Genomic DNA, 21998 nt, shown 5'->3' on the forward strand with positions numbered 1-21998 from the left:
ACACCACACATAATCACATGTTACATCAGTGTAAGGAAATGAATCTTGGATGAACATTTCCTGTTCAAAGCTCGTACCAGCACAGAGTTCATGACTCAGACATCAACAGCAGGTGGAAGCAGAGCTTAAAGCTGAACCCACTCAGTAGCTGACAGATGATGTTTACACACAACACTTCCTCCACACAAGGTTAATGATGTCATTACAAATATGTCCAATCACAAGAAACACAAACAATTTCTTGTAAAGACACTGAATGAAATGAACCCAGTCATACTCACTCACTCTGTCACATATTAATAAAAAGCATGTTTTTTTAATGAGCTTGTGCAATATAGGGAATCAGCCCGGTGCCTTATATAACATGCAATGTAATAACCTACACGGGAAGATACTCATGCACATCATGATATGAGGAGTATCACTGTGAATGACAGGGCATAGTTTCATCTATCTCTGACTATCTCTAAATGATGGATAGATAGATCTGTAGACTGAAAGTTTTGTGTTTTGTGCACTTTTTAAATGAAAGGTCATCCCTTCTAATGCCTGTGACTCTCATACTATGATCGCAACACATCACAAATTTTCAGAGTTAGATCATTTTTCAGATCGGCCCAAACAAAAACAGTAGAACTTTGTTACTCTTCAGTTTTAGCCATGACTCTAACTTTAAACAGCACAAGGACACATCTCCAAGAATCTCATATCACATTCTCAATTTTCTTCACTTTGAACATATCGCAACAATTTCAAGAACAATACACTGGAAAAGCATTCGTGTGTTACTTTTATTTTTATCAGTGACAGTATTTTTAACCCCTGAAAAAGGTCCATCAGCATTGAAATCACAAAACTCGCTGTTTGCCAAAACACGTTTTTTTAGTGTGGGTTTCGGCAGGCAGTGTTCATCAGCTGCTTCAGCAGCATGTGATTTGAGACGTAGACTAAATACGTATCTTCAGCTTTTGATCCAACATTGTGCTGTTTAACTGAGTTTCTTTTTGTTAACTTCACAGCAGGCTATGAGATAATGTTAACAACGCTATTGCTTTCTCACGCAACCAAACACTGATGCATGATAAATGCAGACACAAAGAGAGTGAGCGGAGTAAAGTCCTATGGCTAAGTTACATACAAAATAACCATATGATGTACATTTAAATATGAACAACTCATGTGTACAGATTAGTGCAAAACTAGCATTTTTAGCATTTTTTTTGAAAGACTGAATTCTTGGTACAGCAGATCTCCACAGCGCACAGGGATTAGCAAATGGTTAACGGTTACATGGACTTGAGCTTATAAGGCACTTTTCCAGTCTAGTGGACCAATTTCACCACTGAACCACAGCTGTGTGGAAGTTTGTTTATTTTACACAAGGATGACTGATTTTACATTGATTCCTGGATCATATGCCCTCTGACCTGTGGGGAGTGATATGAACAGATCTGTTGCGTCACTTCTCACTATGGCTACGTGTCGGCTGCGTGCCCCTGCTGTCATTTCTGTCATGAATACATTAATATAAAGTTTTACCTCTACAGAGTCCTAAAACGATACACTTGGTTTTTTTGGGGGGGGTTTTTTGTTTTTTTTGTTTGTTTTGTTTTTTTTTTTGGGGGGGGGGGTTGTATTCCTTGGCTTTAAAAACATTGCAAATATTTATCTTTAAAGGAAATGTTTAAGAGGTGTTTGGGGAAATTTAAATATTAATCAATGAGTTTAAAAAACCTTAAACCATTCACTCTTCACCTTTGTTAGATGTATTTGTATTTTCCAGTGTCTTTCCATAAATACTGGCCCGGGTTTATCAGGAAACGATCTTATTTACATTAAAAGTGGGTTAATTATTTACAAAGACGCTATAGCCCAAAAGAAAGGCAGAGCGAGAGAGGCGGACAAAAGGGAACAGGGAGAGAGATAGAGAGAAAAGCCTTATTATTAAGATTTTTTTTAACAAGTTTCAGGGATAAGTCTCAACAGAAAACAATCTTACAAAATAATTATTTCACACTGTTCGGGGCAAAACCAACTCTCTAAGCTCAGAGAGGACAGTAAGCCAGGGAGAGCAGGCACAGAGGGGTGTCCACCCTTTTATTTACATATGCTACTTATGGTCTATGTGTTTTTTTTTACTTTGTTTTAGTTTGAATATAGCTTGCAAAATAGTTTTACAGGTCGCCTGTACAGCAACTTCATAAACTGCTTTAAAAGAATTTCAGAACAAAAGCATTCTGTACAAAGTAAGGGAGTTTCTCCACAGAAAAGCTAAAAGTTGCTTTTACTTTGAAAATCTAACCAGATGTGTGACTTAATTTTCACACCTAATATTCTACTCATTTATATAAACACATCCCATATAGCACATCAATAACAAATTGCTCTCCACAGCTTATTTTATTGTCTATTTTAGGGTAGCTCCAGTCTGCCAGCAGTCTAAAGCCCAATTTGCTAGTCAAAATAAAAAAGAGTCAAACTGAAATCATGGTAAGATTCGCAAAACAAATCAGAATTCCCAAAAAAGCAAAACATGATGATTCAAATGTTCAGAAATGTTAACAGCCTCTGTGTTATTCATACAGTGCGTCCCACATTCATCCTCAATAAAAGATCGTATCCTGGTACTCTTTTCAGAAATCCAATTTTTATTTGATAATTAAAACATGCATGACCTTCTATAAATACCTGAAGATATTTATGAATCGAAAATGATAAATTATCAGCCCTCGATTATGTTCAGCATTTCTGTCAGACATAGCTTGATTTAAGCTGAAGGCAGGAAAAGCTGGTCGATGGTTAAATAATTTCATATCGAACACAGAAAGAGTACGGCAGAGGCAAATACCACCAGGCCGTCTCGAAGACACTGCTGTTGAGCAGCTGTTAGCCAGATCATCACAAAAAGCTTTTTGTAAACATAGCCTGCCTGAATCATTTGTAACTGTTTGCATACAGTACTTTAATTATATGCGATTGAACGTGGAAATTACTTCAACGCCATGTTATGTGCAATTAATGCAGTGATACACAAAGTTTTCAATACAACACAATTACACAATTAAAAACTCTACAGTGTCCTAAAACTGCTTCCTAAACCAAATTTAGACCAGTGAAGGAAATTTACAGGATGATTCTGACCCGGTGTTTTGAGTTGTGTTGTGTCACTCTGCTGATCCTGACCAATCACATTTCAAGACACATTTCTGACACGTTTGATATTTTTTGTCATTCAACAACATTTACCCACTAAAAAAATAAATCACTATGGCAACAACAGTCAAGCGTGTTTGATGTGTCTCAACCCTCCAATCATGAAAGAGATGACCTCCAGCTGTCAGGGAATATTTGTTATGATTTAGCTTTACAGTGAGCTTGTGTTTGTTGGTGATGCTGAGTGTGTGTGTGGATGGGTGTGTGTCTTTGTGTGTGTGTGAAAGCGATGGGGAGAGCATCCATCTGTGGGAGCTTTCAAAGGAAACTTTATTGATAACTGTGAATGCTCTGACCTGATTTAACACGAACAGTGCGAGCACATACGTTCTGAGCTTTGGTTGTGCTTTGTAATTGATTCAACATTAGAGTATAAGATGACATTTCATCACGGCATGCAGGGTGTTTGCAGCCACTTTAAATCCTCTTTGTGTTCACTGAGTGAAGACAAAAACAGCTGAGAGGCTGGGAGGATGGTTTCTGGAATCTCTCATTTCTACCTCTCATTTTTCCTTCAATCCAGACCCAAAAAACGAGGGGGCTTTCCCCTCTAAACAATGCCTTCATTCTGACAAAAGAAAGGATAAGTTTGGGGGGGTAGAGGAAGTAAGCATGAATGGGCTACAGACTGATTCACAGGCTCTCACAAATGGAGGCCATAGAAACAAAACTATAGCCTTTTTCACACATGCACTACTGAACATTTCTACAAACCTTTATCACAACCTAAATTCTTCTTGACTTGTCTGTTCAGAAATGTCAGGGGGCTGGACATGTAAAGGGCAGTACAGGAATGGTGGATGAAACAAGAGTCTGGCACTACAATGTCAGGTTTAGCCTTGATATCAAGGCTCTGACTAATGAGTGGTAAATACTAAGGGTGGGGGAAAAAATCAGTTCACATTTTTGGACAATTCTAACATGTTATTTCCTTGGAGCAAATAATCATGATGTCATATTTGTTTGCAAAAATACAGCCAGAGTGCCCCCACATCTTTCAGGTAATTAATAAAAGTTATGATTCATCCCTCATCACTTTCTCTCAGTGAAAAGCCCCCGGACATCCCGTAACAGTCATGTTAAAATGCCCATTATTGTTGCATAAATTAACATGTTTACAGACTGAAACATGGAAAAAAAAGTTTTGGTCAAGCTCGATCTTTTTTTTTTTTAATATTTGATTCTATTCAGGATAAAAGTTCCAGAGTTAAGGAAGCTCTCTGTTGAACTAACAGCAAGATGGAAACTTATTAAATTTACCACTCATATTTCTCTGCACAATATGTTCAATAGGACTTCTTTTTGCACCACCTCAGTCACCCCCTGATGGCTGTGGGAAATGTTGCAGGTCTATGACCCTGGTGCAAAAGCCTTGTCTACATCTACATATGGTTTGTTGTCACGTCTTCCGTTTACTGTGCTCATCAGTCCAACAAATAAAGCATACTCTAGCGCACAATAGAACCCTTTCCTCCTCACACAGATTTACATAAATGAATGATTAAGTAGCTGGGGTCTTAAAGCTGTGTAGTTGAAGCCCACTGTTGTGCGACATCAGAGAGAGGGGAACACAGAAAACTACAGCAGAAGGGGGGCAGGGAGGCTTCTGAGGCTGAGATAGAGCTGGAAAAAAATAGATCTCCCTGCAGTTTTCTGCTACAGAGTTCAAGCTCCTTACCAGCAGACTGCAGGATGAGCTGGCAGTCAATGTGCACACACACGATTAGGAATGCACACACACAACACACATACCTAGAGCTGGAGTTTAGCCCTCTCAATTATAACTTGTAAGTACTACTGTGAATGCCTTGAAAGTCTTTTCTTACCTCCTCGTTCTTTTCCTTTTCCTCCTGCATGCCTGTTTAAGATCTGTCTGATTGTATATGTGTGTTTGTGTTTGTTGTGTGTGTGTGTGGAGATTTAACCTGCAGTCTCACTAGCTGGGAAGTGCTTTCTTCAAACTACTGCCTGCTCTCCAGCAGCACTCTGACTGCCTGCCTATTGTATTGATGTGTGTGAGTGTGTGTGTGTCCAATAGTTGTCAGCGTTGTGGGGCAGCAATGAATTTCTTCCCCACCGCTGCATCAGTAACTGCGGCAAACAAGTTCCCTCCCACACCCCGCCCGGTTGCAGGGAGATCAGCCAAGAGGGAACCAAAGGCTGGGTCGTGTCTGCTGCAGCACGGACACCTCACACAAAGACACACACACACACAAAAAGTGACTACAAGTGGAAGGGAAAGTTCAGTATGTGAGCATTAACATCACTGGCTGTTTAAGCTTGTCGGGGACTTTCACAAGTTGCAAATTGGCTGAATTTGACCTTTTACAAAGTTGGATCACCACAACTGATGGTGTTAGCTTTATTTGATTAAGTGTGACCAAAAGATACCAAACACATTTTGGAATCACAATGTTTTAGTCGGTGGATGAAAACAAAGTGAATTTTGTTTTTAGAAATAAAAATGTTAACTTTGCCAAGATTTGTTTAAACTCTTTAACGAGTTGCATTTTTCTTAAAATGTTTCCAACTACTGCCTAAAGTGCCTGATTTTACAGCAGCCCTTCATACAAGTTGTGCCAAAGGTTCTGATCTTTCAGTCTTTCAAAGATATTGCAGGATAAAGTTAATTTGCAAAAACAATGTCCACTGTTTTTAGTGCCCTTCAAAAAGGTCTCACGATTACAACAGTGCTGTTCTGAAATGTGCTTTTTGCATATTGATTTGTAAGAAAGACTTAATCAATAAAAAAATCAAGCTCAAATGTCCATATCCTTAAGGTTAGTACAATCTCACATTATAGACAACATAAGCCAAAAAAAAAAGAAAAACTTTGGCACAAAGGAAGAAGAACTCTTTGTTTCTATCACCCATGGTCTGGCATGCAGACGTGTGATGAGCTGTAATCACTCAGGCGCTCTGTCATAGGTGGAATTTTTAAAGTTCAGACATGACTTTGGTTTTCTGTTCAGCAACATTTTTGTTGCTGTGCGAGGTTATCAGCAGTCAGAACACTGTGTGTTGCTGAAGCTTTTAACCAAATAAACGAAAGAGGTCTTTTGTCTAAAGTCCAGTCCATCACCTTACATCCTCCAGACGACTCTGTGAATAAATGTGCTGCACTCTGCACTTTAGACACAAAACTGAATGACTGGTGCTAACTGTGTGTTGCCAACCTGTTAAATTGTCCATGCTATTTTTATTGTAATTGTTTCATCTGATTTTATCCCTTAGTAGATTTTTGGGTATATATGTCTATGTTGACAAAACAACTGGTTAACAGTTTACAATACCTGAGTTTGTGTGGTGTACCTTTGACTGTCTCAGTCAGAAAAAACTCCACCAACTCCAGGTAAGAGTCTTGATTATGGTATCAATATAACCAAAAAATTAAATATCCTTCTTCCAGTAGTTACACACAGCAGCTCTCCTACCCACCAGTTGAACATCAGTGTGTACAGTAAGTGGGACAGAGGTCTAAGCGATGGCAAGATTTTATTTCCCTGTGTCTTCCCGTCTATATATCTATTTGGCATGAGGCTGGTCAGGTGATGTTAGAAGACGGGGAAACGCTTTACCTCAGAGAAATTCTGAGCTCTCCACCCAACTAAGACAGACAACAAGCTGCCCAACATGTGCACTCACTCTGATGTGCCTTCTCTCTAAAACAGTTGTTCCGGATCTTTTTTTTCTTCCTTGGAGCCCTCCCCCTCTTACATGCATATCTTAGAAAGCTCAACCGCCTCAAAATACATTTGTAGTAAAGCTAGTTTTATACATTTGACAGTATAGTAAGTGTTTTATGATTTTAGTTCCAGTAGTACGTAAAAATCCAATTTGAACAACTTCAGATTATTCAATCCTAAATGTGATATTTCTCTGATGTGTTGTTTGTCATGTGACTTGAAAAGGGTATACTTAGTTGCCTCTGAGTCCTGAAGCCTGGCTTTGAACTTGAAAGTGTTGTAACCATAGACTGTAAAGACTGCTAAGCCTGAGTGACGTCACTTATCTGTTGGGGGCTTTAGAGTCCCATCGACGGTGGTCATCATGCTGTAAATGCTAGGTCACCCTAACTTTCAGCCAACGACAGGCTTAAGAGCTGAAGCTAAAGTGGCCTCTTGACAAACTGTGACACCGTGTCCGCCTGTCAATCAGGTCAGCTACGTGACCAAAATATTCACTCACATAAAGTGTGTGCTGATTGAAACATGAGCTAATCAGACATAACATAAGCAAACACGTTTTTTATTTCTGCTGGGGAAAAAAATGGCTTTTTTAAATGGTTTTATTTTATTTATTTATTTTTATTTTATTAATTTTTTTGTCAACACTGGAGGTTGCTGCTTGGTTGTAGCACTTACTCTATACTGATCCGTCAAGCTTTGCAGCAGCCCCTCAAGACTAAGTCTATCTTCTATGTATTTATAATTAGACTGCATAATGTCAGACACTCAGTCAAGTGCTATTACAGTTCAAGATGTTCCAAGCCATCATCTCAGTGACATACAGGCTTTACAAGCTGATAGACACTGAGCAGTTTATGTGTGAAAATAACTTTGGAATGCCTCTACATTTAATCTCCCGAAACACAAGCTCAACTCCAATTCTGAATGCAGTGGTCCAAAACCAATTCACCATTCAGGAACTGATGTATTAGAATATGTGTCACAGCTCAAGTACCGTGAAATACAGCATCCTAGGACAGTGTTTTCACGACAAAATATAAAAGTCCTATAGGCAAAAAAGGGAACTCGAGAAATGCAGGTAAATTCACTTTTAAAAAGGCAAAAATACCCTGGCAATGTTTCAGTACAGAAAGGTTTACATCGAGCACTAAGAGAGAGATTGCACAGTTTAAACGTATGGTAAGGAAAAATAACATCTATGCTTAAAAAAACAGCTGATTTATGAGTATGACTGCAGAGCAGTGGCAAAGGATAGATAAATTATTGATCACAGAATACTTGTGGAGAGACAGGGTGGAAGAAAAGGGGGGGGGCAGGAAAGAGCACTGGTGGGAACATTGCTGAGTCTGGGTCCTCTGCTGTCGACGCATTTAGACAACAGAGCAACTATGGGAAAAATGGTCAAATGCTGAACTTAGATTTAAAGATCAGCCACAGCTGCAAAAAGTAATCTGTAGTCTGAAAATAGAGAGAGAGGAATTTAATGTAATAAATATTATTTAAACATTTAAACAGATTCAAAAGATGAACACTATTTTTTTCATTTTGCCAAAATACTCTGAAACTGACACTAAATATGAGTGAATATGTGTATTAAATCCAACACTCGTATTTTTAGGGCATTCAATGTTCTTTAATCAATAGGATATTATGATATAAGTTTGTTTTTCACTATATTTTAATTGCAGGATCTCAATATGGGTATATTATCCTTATTGTGGGATATAAACCGTGATGCACTCCCCCTAATGTTAACTGTGCACTAATATAATGGGAAATTACAGCATTAGTCTTGCTGCTATTTCCATTGAGCTTTTACAGTACAACGTGATCATAGCTTAAGCTGAGCCTACTTAACCAGCTACGTTTACACCTATATCAGCCAAGGTTAAAGGTGACAGAGCCCAGCTTTTAATGGCTGTTTCATAAAAAATGTCAAATATCATGACAATTACACATAAGTGTCTCTCTCTCTCTCTCTCACACACATGCACACACGTATACTGTAAGCTGTGCAGTGTAACATGATAAAAAAGAAAAGCACATGTTAGAAACCTATTCTTATCCCTCCAATTTTAGAGAGGGAGAGAGAGAGAGGGAGGGAGAGAGAGGTAGAGAGAGAGAGAGAGAGAGAGAGAAGGAGAGAGAGACAGAGGGAGAAAGAGAGAGAGATAGAGAGAGAGAGAGAGAGAGAGAGAGGGAGAGAGAGAGAAATCATGCACACACAAAAAAGAGAAAAAAAAAGACACCTGCTGAAGACATACGGTACTATACATGTTTGCCTCCATTCACACAGTGCTTCATGTATCTTACACACAAACGCACGCACAGTATGAGGGGTGAATCCATTCTAAATTCATACACACCAGTCCATCGCACGCGTACCTGCCTACCTGATTTTTTTTTATTTTATTTTTTTTTCTAATGGAAGAGCAAACGGCTGTGTTGGTTAAAAAGAGATTAAAAGACCATTTAAACTAAACTTTGGTGGCTCACAATGTCTATTTGGTTAGTTTGTGATTTTTAGTTTGTTTAGGATTTATAAAGGGGTAAAGAAAACATAGATATTTTTGTTGTTATTTACAACAACAATGTGTTACGTTTCAATTAGGTCTACAACAACATTTTTACAAAGTTTTTACAGTTTTCACAAAGTGCACACGCACACGCACGTACGCACACACACACACACACACACACACACACACACACACACACACACACACACAAGCACACGCACACACACACACACACACACACACAGACACAGACACAGACACACACATCCTCACCGTAACGTATAAAAAAGCTGGTGGGACAACTGCCTGAAGGGTTTAAAGCAAAAAGCAACAAAGAGAGTCGCACTCCCACATGGGATGGAGCAGGAAGTATCCCTGAGTAAGAAAACAAAAACCCTCGTTCACACACTGAGGTGACAAGACCACTTTAAATGTATGGGAACATCTGAAAGGCATTAAGTAAATCTTTTAAATGATGCAAAGCTCTATCGCTTCTTACAGACTAGCAGGCGGGAATTAATCATTGGAAGGGGTCTCACAAAGCAGGAGAAGAAAGGAAACGTGGAAAAAACTCCTGGTTTCATTTGTGACACAGAAATCGCTGACAATTCAAGGAAAATCAAAGAAAAGTACCTCTGTACTCAAAACCTCACATGATGTAAATAAGGTTTGACATACAGTATGCGCTGTAAAGTATGGAATATTTTGGTTTCTAGCACACACACACACACACATGCACACACACACTTATGTGCAGAGTGATAAATGTGCATATTTAAATGATGTTTACAAATTATAATTGGCAGGTGAGCACATACCTTTTTGCTCTTTCCTGTCTTGAATTGATCCTTATTATATTCATAAATCCAAGAACTGGTCGTATGGCCTTAATTTGCCCATAAGTTGCGGGTAAATGAAGGCTACATGAATTAATGGAGAGTTTGGAGGCTAAATACAAAAGTAGCTCTGTGAAGCCAAGAATACGAATTAATCAACATGAACTCACCCTTTGGACTGTAGACTTACTGTAAACTAAACTCTTACCCGTTTCAAACCTGACTGCTTTATTGCAGGTTAATGTGAGGCTGAAGTTTGAAAGGACTGACGGACATCAGACCTACAGAGCATGCAGTGCATCATGTTAAAGTTATGCAGCTTTAATTACCCGGCTTAAATAATCAATGTGAATTAGACGGGACAGGTGATAATGCTAGAATCTGTGATTAAGGCAAAGTGAAAAGCTAGAGTGAAGACTGGTGTATAAGTGATGCTTTGCAAATCATCCCAGCGAGAGGAAATATTCAGGAAAATTCCCTGGCAGCAAAGTGAGAAGGGTCAATGACGTTCATATCCTGGTGTACAGCTGTAAACTTTATGTGTGCAACCATGACGCTCTCTGTACACAAAAGGACTACTTCATAATAATTCTGTCCACCAGCATGTTATTCTTCACTCGTCTGAGGATACCTTGCACCTTATGTTGAACTACAGGTACCACTGATTTACTTAGATGTAACAGCAATAATTATAGCCACAGCATTGGACTTTGTTGCTTTGTCCACCACACCAGAGTTATTCTGACATTTTCCATTTTCCAGAGTAATCCATGAAAATCACATGCCTGGTAAAACCTGAATAAAGAATGAAGTTCAAGCAGCCTATCAACAGGCATTAACTTAGAGCATATGAATCTCTGCTTTCTAACTTTCGTATTTTTTTAACCCTGTTTCCTAATTAAAAAATAAACATCTATCTATCTATCTATCTATCTATCTATCTATCTATCTATCTATCTATCTATCTATCTATCTATCTATCTATCTATCTATCTATCTATCTATCTTAGCTGCAGGTCTTACATTTCAGTCCTTCGAGGATGGTACAATTTTTTTCAGGGAGCATTAACGTTGATCCTGCTTGGGGAGTGATCTCACACTGCCGTGTGTGGGAAGATGCACCAGTCGGAGACCTGCATGTAGGGGGGCGGTATTAAAGATGTTGTATGGAATATATTTTTGGTTCCAGCCTTCCTGTTACCATAGTAACTGTCCATTGATTCAGTACTATCAGGGAACCAAATAGATTCCCCGCCCGACATTCCTTACGCATTTATTTCCTCCTCAGAGAGTGTGAAGGAAAGCTGGAGGAGGGAGAGGAGGAAAGAGGGGGAGTGGACGAGTTGGAGGGTGGAGGAGTTAGAATGAAGACTTAACCGTTTACAGATGAGTTATAGTTTTGTTTCAGATTAGACTTTCCACCACATGGAGGGACAGTTACTGCCTGAGCTCATCTTACTATTAATCAGGGTTGAAGTCACTAAATCCCTGAAACTGCAGCATTGAGAGCTTATTCACACCTAATGTAGAAATCTGGTTTGGGACTATGGTCACTCCAGATGTTTTTCCCGGATGACCTGTTAATATAGCTCCTGATCTTTTACATTTGTACAAACATTATAGGATGATGAAGGACCTGTGCATCCTAAGTATGAAATAATTGAACAAAAAAAAAAAAAAAAAAAAAGAATAGCAAGGTCTTTGTTAAGAGCAAAGAACTAGGAGAAATCCTTTTTCCACACAGTTTACTTCATGCACACAGATTCATTTTTATGAATGTAAATCAATGCCACACCATTCCTTTGTCTCAGACGTCACAGGTTGGTGTATGCAGTCATGAACAAAAAGTAAGAACATTTATAAGCTATGCACACACATACAGTGGTAACGGACCAGGAGTCCTAAATTCCTAAAAACAACCTCCTTTGTGATGCTATTTCAGGCCCTTTGGTGAATTTAAAAATGTCAGAGCTATTGACACAGTCTGTCTTCTATTTCATTTCTAATCAAGGTTTCTATTGATGAACTGAATGGACAACTCTTTTGTCTTAACTGTTTCAGTGAAATCATTTCCCCTGAATTCAGCACATGTTAAAAGTTGTCTAATGAGGTTTCAGCCGACTCTTCGCAGTCTCCGGAAAGTCTGTCCTTCTCACTCCTATTGAGCTGCAAGGCTGTTTCCAGGCAACACAGATGATCACAATTCTGACCAGCCTTATTTGCAGAGGACATGTTTCTACCCTGGCTGGCTGCCACTTCATTAAAGCTGTTACTCTGTTTTAAATACTAAACAGATAAATATCACACGTCCAAACTTCCTGTGTCAGGTCTAGTATAAGTTTTTAGTAAAACATCTTTTTAAAAAGCTGATATTTTGACACCAATTCAATTGGTTTAACAATTATTTGAATACACTGTACAGTAGCAGCATCTAGCATTTCCAGCAAGGGTAGAAATAATGGGAGCATAAAACAGAAGCATAAAGAGCTTGTCAGACACAAAGTTGACACACTGATGATGCCAGAGATCAAAGATATTTTGACATGTTGTGGGTCGACATGTTCCACTAAAGGTGAAAAGAAACATCTAGTCATTCATTCTTTCTACTCTGAACAGGCTGACAGAAGCGGTAAATCATCGGTGTCAGGCAGAGAATCAAGACTGCAACATCGAGCAGAGACAACACTCACGCTTAAGTTGCGTATGTCTTGCGATATTTAGTGCTGTTTTAGCCAGAGCCACTACAAATTTGCAAGCTGTGTGCCACTGATGTTCATCTGCACTATAACCAACAACTTCTCCAATCCATTAAGGTTTGTTGCACAGTTTAGAGATGTGTTATTAGCTGTGGAATCAGGCAGTAAAGCATCTTCCAAAAGCTCCACAGTGATTTGAAACAGTATTGGCTTCAGAATCCTTGTGAAATATGGTACAGTCATTCAAGGTAAAAGCTATCAAAACATTCATATTCATTCACAATGGCATAGGTTTAGACACATAAGGAGGCAATTAGCAGGTTGAATGGACAGAATGTAGTGTGAAGGAAATCCTTGTGTTGGGTGCCATCCTTTGTTTTGGTGGATTTAAATGCTAACATTAAGAAAAGAAAAGAAAAAGATAAACAAATACAATAACTGGTATGCCAACAAGTTCTGAGATCAATTGAAATTAGTGACTTTGCTGAATAGAAAGGCTTTTTGGTTGGAATGAAATGAGGCTATCACTTTTTACTTCGTGCTGTTACACGAAAACATGTGCTTCCTTGTCTCAATGACACATCTGCATCTGCACATCTGCATTTTCTCGAAATCAAACATAGGACAGAATCACTTCAAATAGAAACCTATATCTATATGTCATAAGAACACACTACCTACAAGGGCCTTTTCCAATAAGCGGAATCTGATTTGAATAAAGGCACTTAAAAAAACTTCAACTTGCTACAGCTAATACGTACAACATCTCATCTAAAGTGTATTGAAAGTCCCACCTGCTGTCGCACAAAAATGTCACTTTTCAATCAGAGATTTAACTGACAGTTTTTGATCGCTAAACCCAAACTAATTCCTCCATGGTACAGTATGTTAGTTTTCAAGGGTATGAAGGAAAGCTCACCAAAGAGAATCCAGATTATAAAGACAGTCTAAAAACAGTAACAGAAGCAAACTCTAACACCTTCATGTAGGAGTGATTTCTTCCCCTCCATTTCCTCTCAAGCTTAACAACAGCCCAGTATACTCATCATGCCTCCAAAGCATTACATAATGAACTGCATATCATTATGCTGTGAACATCATTAGGGAGACCTGGATTCTTCAGGTAGTAGAGGTTCATTTAATATTCAAAGTGTAAAACATGAACAAAGGGGGAGTGATACGAACAGACTGTTGTATGATGTATTCAGCATTGATGACCAGGGTACGATAGTAAACCCAGAATAACGACAGATGGCATATCCAGAAGATCTGGTTTCCGGTTTTGTTAACATGAAAATTTAAAGTGTCATGTAGGTTGTATGTTAGTTTTGGGCACTTTGCAGGCCACTGAAAGTCTCAGTCTTATGTCTGACTGACATAAGTAATTGAACACCTTACATTTGGCAAGTTCTTCCATTTAGGCGTTATTGAGGGGTCTGAAGTTTACATTGTAGGTGCATTTCCACTGTGAGAGGCAGAATAAAAAAACTTACGAAATCACATTGTATGATTTTTTAAATAATGTATTTGTTGTATTTAATTGCTGCACATAAGTATTTGAACACCTGCCAATCAGTCAAGGCAAGTTTATTTATAAAGCGCTATTCAGACACAAGGTAATTCACAGTGCTGTACAGACATAAAAACGGAACTACAAAGTTTAAGCAAAGAATGCAACAGAAATTTTCAGCATGAATCCTGGCTCTCAAAGACCTGTTCCTCTGCCTTAAAAAAAGAAGTCCACCTCTACTTCACTTATTAATCGAAATTAAAAGCACCTGTTTGAGCTTGTTAAAGACACCTGTCCACCCCACAGTCAGTCAGACTCCAACTACTACCATGGGCAAGACCAAAGAACTGTCAGAAGACACCAGAGACAAAATTATAGATGACTGTCAGTCTCCCTCAGACTGGGGCTACATGCAAGATCTCACCTCGTGGGGTATCACTGATGATTAGAAAGGTGAGGAATCAGCCCAGAACTACAAAGGGGGTTGGCCAATGATCGTGGCTGGGTTCTTTCAACACGACAATGACCCTAGGAGTGGCTCTGTAAGAAGCATATGAAGGTTCTGGATTGGTCTCGCTAGTCTTCAGACCTAACTCCAATAGACTGGTTTAGTTTTGAGTCCTAAAACCAGGAAGTGAGTTAGCATTTTAGCGCCATGGGATCCTAACTCTAAAAGTCAATTTGAATGCAAGCTTTAGAGATGTTGCCGTTTTGTTAGATGAGATAAACTACGTTAGCTAAGACCCCACTTGTGAGTTTCAAAGTTCTTACGCAAACTTTAAACGGCGGTTGCTAACAAGTAGCTAACTGAAACTACAGTGGTTGTCACAGACATTAAACGTCATCACGCCATGAACTATCTCCCTAATCCTCCTTCCAGGCTCTAGTCATGTTCTTCAGTGTTCTTGTAAATATTAGGTTAATAAACAACTTATTAAGCAACGGTTTCGCTTGCTTGTCAAATCCGCTGATTAAATCGATAAGCATAACGGTCGTGACGTCATAATAAACCGACCGTGGTGTAGTTCGCTAGAGCATAACGTTAGCTTTTTACTCTTCGCTTCAAACGCTTCAAACTTCATATAGATGATGTTCATCTGTAAAGTTTATCCCTCTGAACAAAACAGCAACGCATCAGAACGTGTGTTTCACACAGAACTTATTTTCTGCAATGATCCAAAATCCAATGCAAAAATCCCATAGACGAATTTTCGTAGGAACCACTGCCGCCATTTTTTCGGGTTGGCCTACAAAAATAGAGATTCTTTAGAAGGAGCTAAAACTCTGTGTTGCTCAGCGACAGCCCCGTAACCTGACAGATCAAGATAAGATCTGTGTGGGGGAGTGGGCCAAAATCCCTGTAACAGTGTGCGCAAACCTGGTCAAGACCTAAAGGAAACATTTGACCTCTGTGATTGCAAACAAAAGCTTCTGTACCAAATATTAACACTGTTTTTTTTCATGTGTTAGAATACTTATGTGCAGCAATAAAATACAAATAAATTTAAAAATCATACAATGTGATTTCTGATTTTTTTTTTTTTTATTCTGTCCCTTACAGTGGAAATGCACCCACAATGTCAATTTCAGACCCCTCCATAATTTCTAATTGGGAAAACTTGCTAAATCGCAGGATGTTCAAATAACCTGAAAGAGACTTGGGTTTGATAACTTTCTGCACTCGCTCAAGCTGCTAACCATAAGACAACAACAACAACAGATAACAATACAACCTAACCTCACGTCAAAATATATTCTGAATAATATCTGCAGGATTGCACATTCTGCTTCTCACTCTGTCACACTCGACTTGGGTTTTAACTATTCCTATAAAGCCTTCTCTTGCAAGATGACCTCAACATCTTGTTGCTTTAAGCTAAGCTTAAACTGTGAGTTTTGGCATATGCTTACTGAAAATACTGCCAAGTAAATGTTGTTTAATACATTTTAAATAAAATGAGACACGAGGGAGTGGATCTGTTACAAAAAAGGGAGGTAAGTTGATCTGAGGTTGGGCACGATGTGGGCCAAAGTTAAACCTTATATAAAGCATGTATACGATACTGTCTCCTTCAGGTCCAAAGCACACTACAGTTTGCAATATGCTGCCTAATTAAAACTACAGATCTCACAGATTAAACTAATCACAGCCTCTAAAGAGTGTTTTGCATGCAGTGTGAAGAACCAACTCAGAAAGATTTCAGGGGCAGTCAGCTATGAATTGTCACGACATTTTCAGGAGTGCATATGTGGAAACGGCTTAGTATTAGTTTGAACTGGTAACCTCTTCATCAGTGCAGATGGAAGACACTTTAACAGGAAACATATTCTTAAGCAGGAAACAGGTGACAACAACTCAGTCATGTTTAATATTAAAAGTTAACATGTTTGACAGCTAGTTTATGATTAACAGTACAAATGCATGAAGCTTAATACAATATGTATGCAGTCATTCATGCTTGTAAGAATACAAAAAAACAGAGAAAATCAATATAAAGTGAAAGCTCTCTAATCATAAAAAAACATTTTGACGATCTATTAAGAAAAGAGAAAGATGTCACTCAATCTCTTACATTATAAACTCACATGAATGTAGTAATCAGAGACTATGAAGCAGATTTTGTCACCAATGGTGGCAGTCGCCATTTTGGAAATGCTGACCAAACCAAACTTTGGTCAACCAGAAATAGGCAGAGTGGTGGAGCTGCTGCTCACCTGTAGCCCAACCGTGATTATGAAAATGTATTCAAAGCACAAAGTTTATCAATGTTTATTTCATAAAGTCTGAGTTAACAAACAATAACCATACTGTGTGCATCAATAAAGAAATAACCGATTCAGACCAAAATCAGTTTTTGAAACAGGCTGTTAACATGTACCGTCTCTTACAGCTATAAAAATCTGCATTTTTATATGGGCTTTAATGGAACTTCCTGGGCTTTAGCAGCTAGCCTCAAGTGGACAGTCAAGGAACTGCAGTTTTTGGTACTTCCACATTGGCTGCATTTTTCAACACTGCTTTGTCCTTGTCACTGGTTGCTGCACTGGCGGTTCACTTGGGCACTTGTGGTAGCTTTCACTGTGCCCACTACCCCCTGCAGTGAGTTTGTGCTTCTGTTGGCGATGAGTCCAGGGAGAGGGGCCCAGTTTGAATGCTTATTTACAAGCTGCATTGAACAATGCTGCTAACTATGTCATTAAGACAAATCAAATGGCTTTTTTCAACCCAGAAATCAAACCTCTGACTCCTTGATGAGTGTCCTGCATGTGTCGGGCCCATTTTTAACCCTGCTGTGTCATGGCTCTCTCCTGATTGCTGCTCATGTTTAGTGCATCTGGCTCTGAAATTCACTGGTCATAACATGCTGCTTTTATGTAGACTTAAGTGCTTTTAATACTACATGACCTGGCTGAAGCAACAAAAAAGCAAACAAACTAGACCACAGCATTCAGAAATTAGGCTGAGGGTACATCCATCCCATCAAGCATGCCACCATTTATCGTACTGCCCTATTTAAAAAATAAAATGACATTTTCCATCAACAATTTGTCACAACAGAGAAGGCAACCACTCTGCACTCTCCGTTCTCTGAGGCACTCTGAGTAAAGGGCGCACATGGAAGCCAACTGGTAATGGCTTTAAGCCAGTGTGAATATTTAACCAGAGCTTTCAGGATATCAACAGCCCGACTGAACCAAAGGATCTGTCCTACCTTAACATGTAGGTTCTACAAGACGTGAGGACAACACAGATATACAGTATCATCTATCTTCAAGTACAAAAGAGACTCAAACTCTCTAACTGGACTGTGCCTATACTTAGACCGCAAACCACTCAGTGGACATCTTTGCAAAAATTATGGAGAGCTCTCTTTCACATTCACTTCAACTTGTGCATTCAAGAAGCAATCCTGTCGTCAGTATATGTGTATATAGAGCTTTAAAATAAGCTGCCTTCAGGGATTTTCAGAAATTTCAACATCTTCAATACTTAAGAATGAGTAATTGATAACTTGCAAATTATACTTACTGTAAACATAAAAATAATTCCCCACCCCTGACCTTAAGGACTACCGGTATTTGTTTTCTTCAGTGTGCTGCTCATAAGTACCATGTGTCACAGCTCACAGAAGCGTTCTCCTTCCAAAATAACTTAGCGGCCATTATTTTCATTATCAAATTGTAAATGGACTTGAGCTTATATGTCGTTTTTCTGGTCTCTTGACTACTCAAAACGTTTTTTACACCGCAAGTCGCACCTACCCATACACACATTGATGGCAGTGCTCGCTATTTAGCGAGAAGTAATTAAACCCCCATTCATTCGAATTCATAAGCCGCCAACAAAGCAGCGGGAGCAATGAGGGGTTGAGTGTCTTGCACATTGGACATGCTGCTGCAGGAGCTGTGGAACCTCATGGTTGAGAGACGATGACTCTACCAACTCAGCCTCCGCCGCCTACAATTATTACCAGGTTAATCTACAACAGTCCGCTGTGGTTTCGCTGTGTTAAGAGGTCTAGCAAGCGATGTGATGCGAGATTGGCTGGTTTCTCTTTGTGCTTTAAGCAAATGTGGTTAAGCATCGAACTAGTATTTCCGTATTTCTATGAGAGACGTTTAATGCACCGTACACTGTACTGCACATTATCCTTGTAGTGTTTGTCTAAGTACTTCCAGACAACACACTCCCTGGGTCACAGTAGACATTGTGTAGTTTATTCTAGTTTTGCCTCTGGATGTGGAGAGAAGATATTTGCACCTTTACTCATTCTGACAGAGCCCTTTTTTGTCAACACAAAGATGATGAACCAGGAGTGGGAGAGGAAACTTTTTAAATGCGCGAGTAGTAAAATGTTTTTAAAAGATGAGATGAGCATTGAGTACGACCACAATTTTAAATTTGCTATGAGGAGAAAAAAGATTGACACGGCAACACACTTCACGCTGTCACATGCAGTACAAGACAAGCTCAGGGAAAGAAATCAATGAAAAGAAAAAGCTGCTGTTTCGTGTTGAAGTTTTGTTCTGCAGCTCCCAGCGTATGAGTAAAATACTAAAAGTCCAGTAATATTTCACCAAGTGGATCCCACAGCTGTCGGTGCTCATGCTATGAGAGAGAGGGCAAAACAGAACCAAAAGCCGACTGACGAAAGTTCAAAACAACTTCTGCAGCCAATTGTCAGCATCGAAGCAGAGAAGAGAAGAGCAGGGTCTCTTCTCTTTGTTGCCACAAATGAGTTTTCTGCAGTTAAAGGAAAGAAGACTCTGCTGACTAAACATGATGAGACCATATATACTGTAAGGACAAATAAATATCCTCTTAAGCACGATATAACACAGTATCCTACAAAATATCACTGAGAATGTGAAGGTAAATAGGTGATGAGACTGATGATAGAAGACAAACACCTGTGCACATGCAGACATTTGGAAAAAAAACGAAAGCGACTCTCCTCCTGCTTCACTGCACGCCTCAATCTCCCACACGACTCATTCTCTCTGTCTCTGTCCAGTCCTATGATCCAGGTGAACAATTCGCTTCTGCTATGCCTCTTACCTTAGTTGTGAGAATGCAGAGACAATCCATGCTGGCTAGACAAAAAAAAGGAGCTCTCAACCTTTGCTCAAATTCATCTCCTCTTATAGCACCACTTCAGGGAAAAAAAGGAGGAGTATAATGAAAGAGATTCCAATGTGAAGTAGCAATGACGAAAGATAAAAGAAAGCGACTGCTGAAGAAGTAAAAGTGTACAGAAAAAGAAGAGGAAGAGGGGGAGGAGAAGACACAAGGACACACACCCACCCAGGCACGCTCACACACAAACACTCATACACGCTGGGGAAGGAGAAAAGCCACGGCGGACAGATGTTACTGCATGTGGGCCCCTTGTGAGGATTGGGATGCCTCCTCCACAGCGCTGAAAGCAATCAGGATTCCAAACACCATCTCCGAGCAGAGCCTGCGTCATCAGCCAGCCAACCACACACACACACACACACACACACACACACACACACACACACAAACTAAAAACGGTAAGTAGCTGCTCTGGACTCCTCCAGAAAACCGAAAAACATTCCTGAGCGTCTATCCCTCTCATCTATCCTCTGCCTCTTGTTTTCACTTCATTGTCTCCAGACTGAGCAACTCAGCAGCGATACAGGCTGAGAGAGAGCGCGAGGGAAGAGAGTGAAGGACGAGAGCGTCAGCTCAGCGGAATGAATTAAATTCCCATGCTTGCTGTCCTGCTGGTTATTAGCTGCTGTGGCAGGCTGCAGGGATTTCATAATTAACCATTGGAGCAGGGACAGAAGTTTGTTAAGGATGTGGGATTGGATTTAAGAAAACAGGAGAAGTGCTTGGTTATAAGACAACAGCTACATATAGTTAAGCTCAAGGATTTTCAATGAACAAGCACCAAACACGTCGCATGATATAATTGGACCAAAAATAATGAAGAAACAAACCAATCCCTTCACATGTTAACATGCTGCCCTTTTGTAGATGTTTGATTTCAGTAAAAGTCGAAGTAATGCCTGAACTAACAATTCACTCAAATCTTAATACGATACGATTCATGATACTGGGTTCACAATACGATTCTTTTAGGGGTTTTTTGCAAAATGAGACCTAAGACAAATTATGACTAAAAAAGGATTCCTTTCATTTTTTCATGAAAACACCTATGCACCACGTAATCTCATTGGCTCTTAAACTCTTTTAGGCAAGTAGGGCTACAAACCTGCTTGTTTATTTTGGTTTGGCTTTGCAGATGCCATGATAACATCTAATTGTGACAACAAACCACCTCTGCTCTGCAGCTGCTGACATTACTGCAGGGTGCGAAATTAACTTTCTGACTCACCGGCCAAGGTTGTGGGTAGATGAAAGACTTCACCGGCCGAACATATCTTAAGCGGCCAAATAACAAATTGTGTTTTTGTGTCACATACACATCTGTTACAGTACATTTAATTAAGAGGGCATTATGTTCTGTTGAATCAATCACAGATTTAAGTCACAGGTTTGATCATTTTATTAGAGCAGGAAGTTGAGAAATTGAAAACATTAAAAACATGCTGGCCTTTATTTTTGAAATAGGTAGTTAGACCAAAACAACAACAAAACAAGTTCTCTTTGATTTATCTTTGACAACATTAGACACTTCGTATAATCAGCCTTCTCATTATTAGACGTGCATTTCTGATACTTTCTCCTGCTGCGCGTGCATTCAGCGCACACTGTATCTGCAGTGTTTATAACGCAGTGCTGTTTCACAGTGGAGACGTTCACAGGCCGGGACTACAACAACTGTGAGATGTCGCTGCTATCAATATGTCAGCTGCAGACATGGTGAGACTGAACGGAGAAAAGTCGAACCGACTGTTTGGCCGAATCACGTGTTCCCGACTCGGTCCATACGGATCACGGATCAACTGTGGAAAGGTTAAAAGGGGCGTGCCGCACGTGTGTATGTGTGTGCATTTACGCCGAAATGTATGTTGGTATGTCTCAGTGTGCTCAGATGCTC

General features: G+C 39.5%; 1 protein-coding gene across 15 annotated transcripts in view; it reads right to left on the reverse strand.

The window, feature by feature from the left end:
• The window catches only part of dlg2 (discs, large homolog 2), a 168143-nt gene that overhangs the window by 114369 nt on the left and 31776 nt on the right, over positions 1 to 21998 (reverse strand). Inside the window, exon 1 of one of the 15 annotated variants that reach the window (XM_079356329.1) lies at positions 20024 to 20602. The exons of 13 other annotated variants lie outside the window; for them this stretch is intronic. In XM_079356329.1, the coding sequence (XP_079212455.1) occupies positions 20024 to 20053 (30 nt within the window). In that variant the 5' untranslated portion in view covers positions 20054 to 20602. Of the gene's footprint in view, positions 1 to 5039; positions 5308 to 20023; positions 20603 to 21998 lie in introns of those variants that run through there. One more of the 15 variants, XM_079356330.1, reaches the window with a different exon arrangement.

This window comes from Symphodus melops, assembly GCF_947650265.1.
Source record: "Symphodus melops genome assembly, chromosome: 11".
Taxonomy (NCBI): Eukaryota; Metazoa; Chordata; class Actinopteri; order Labriformes; family Labridae; genus Symphodus; species Symphodus melops.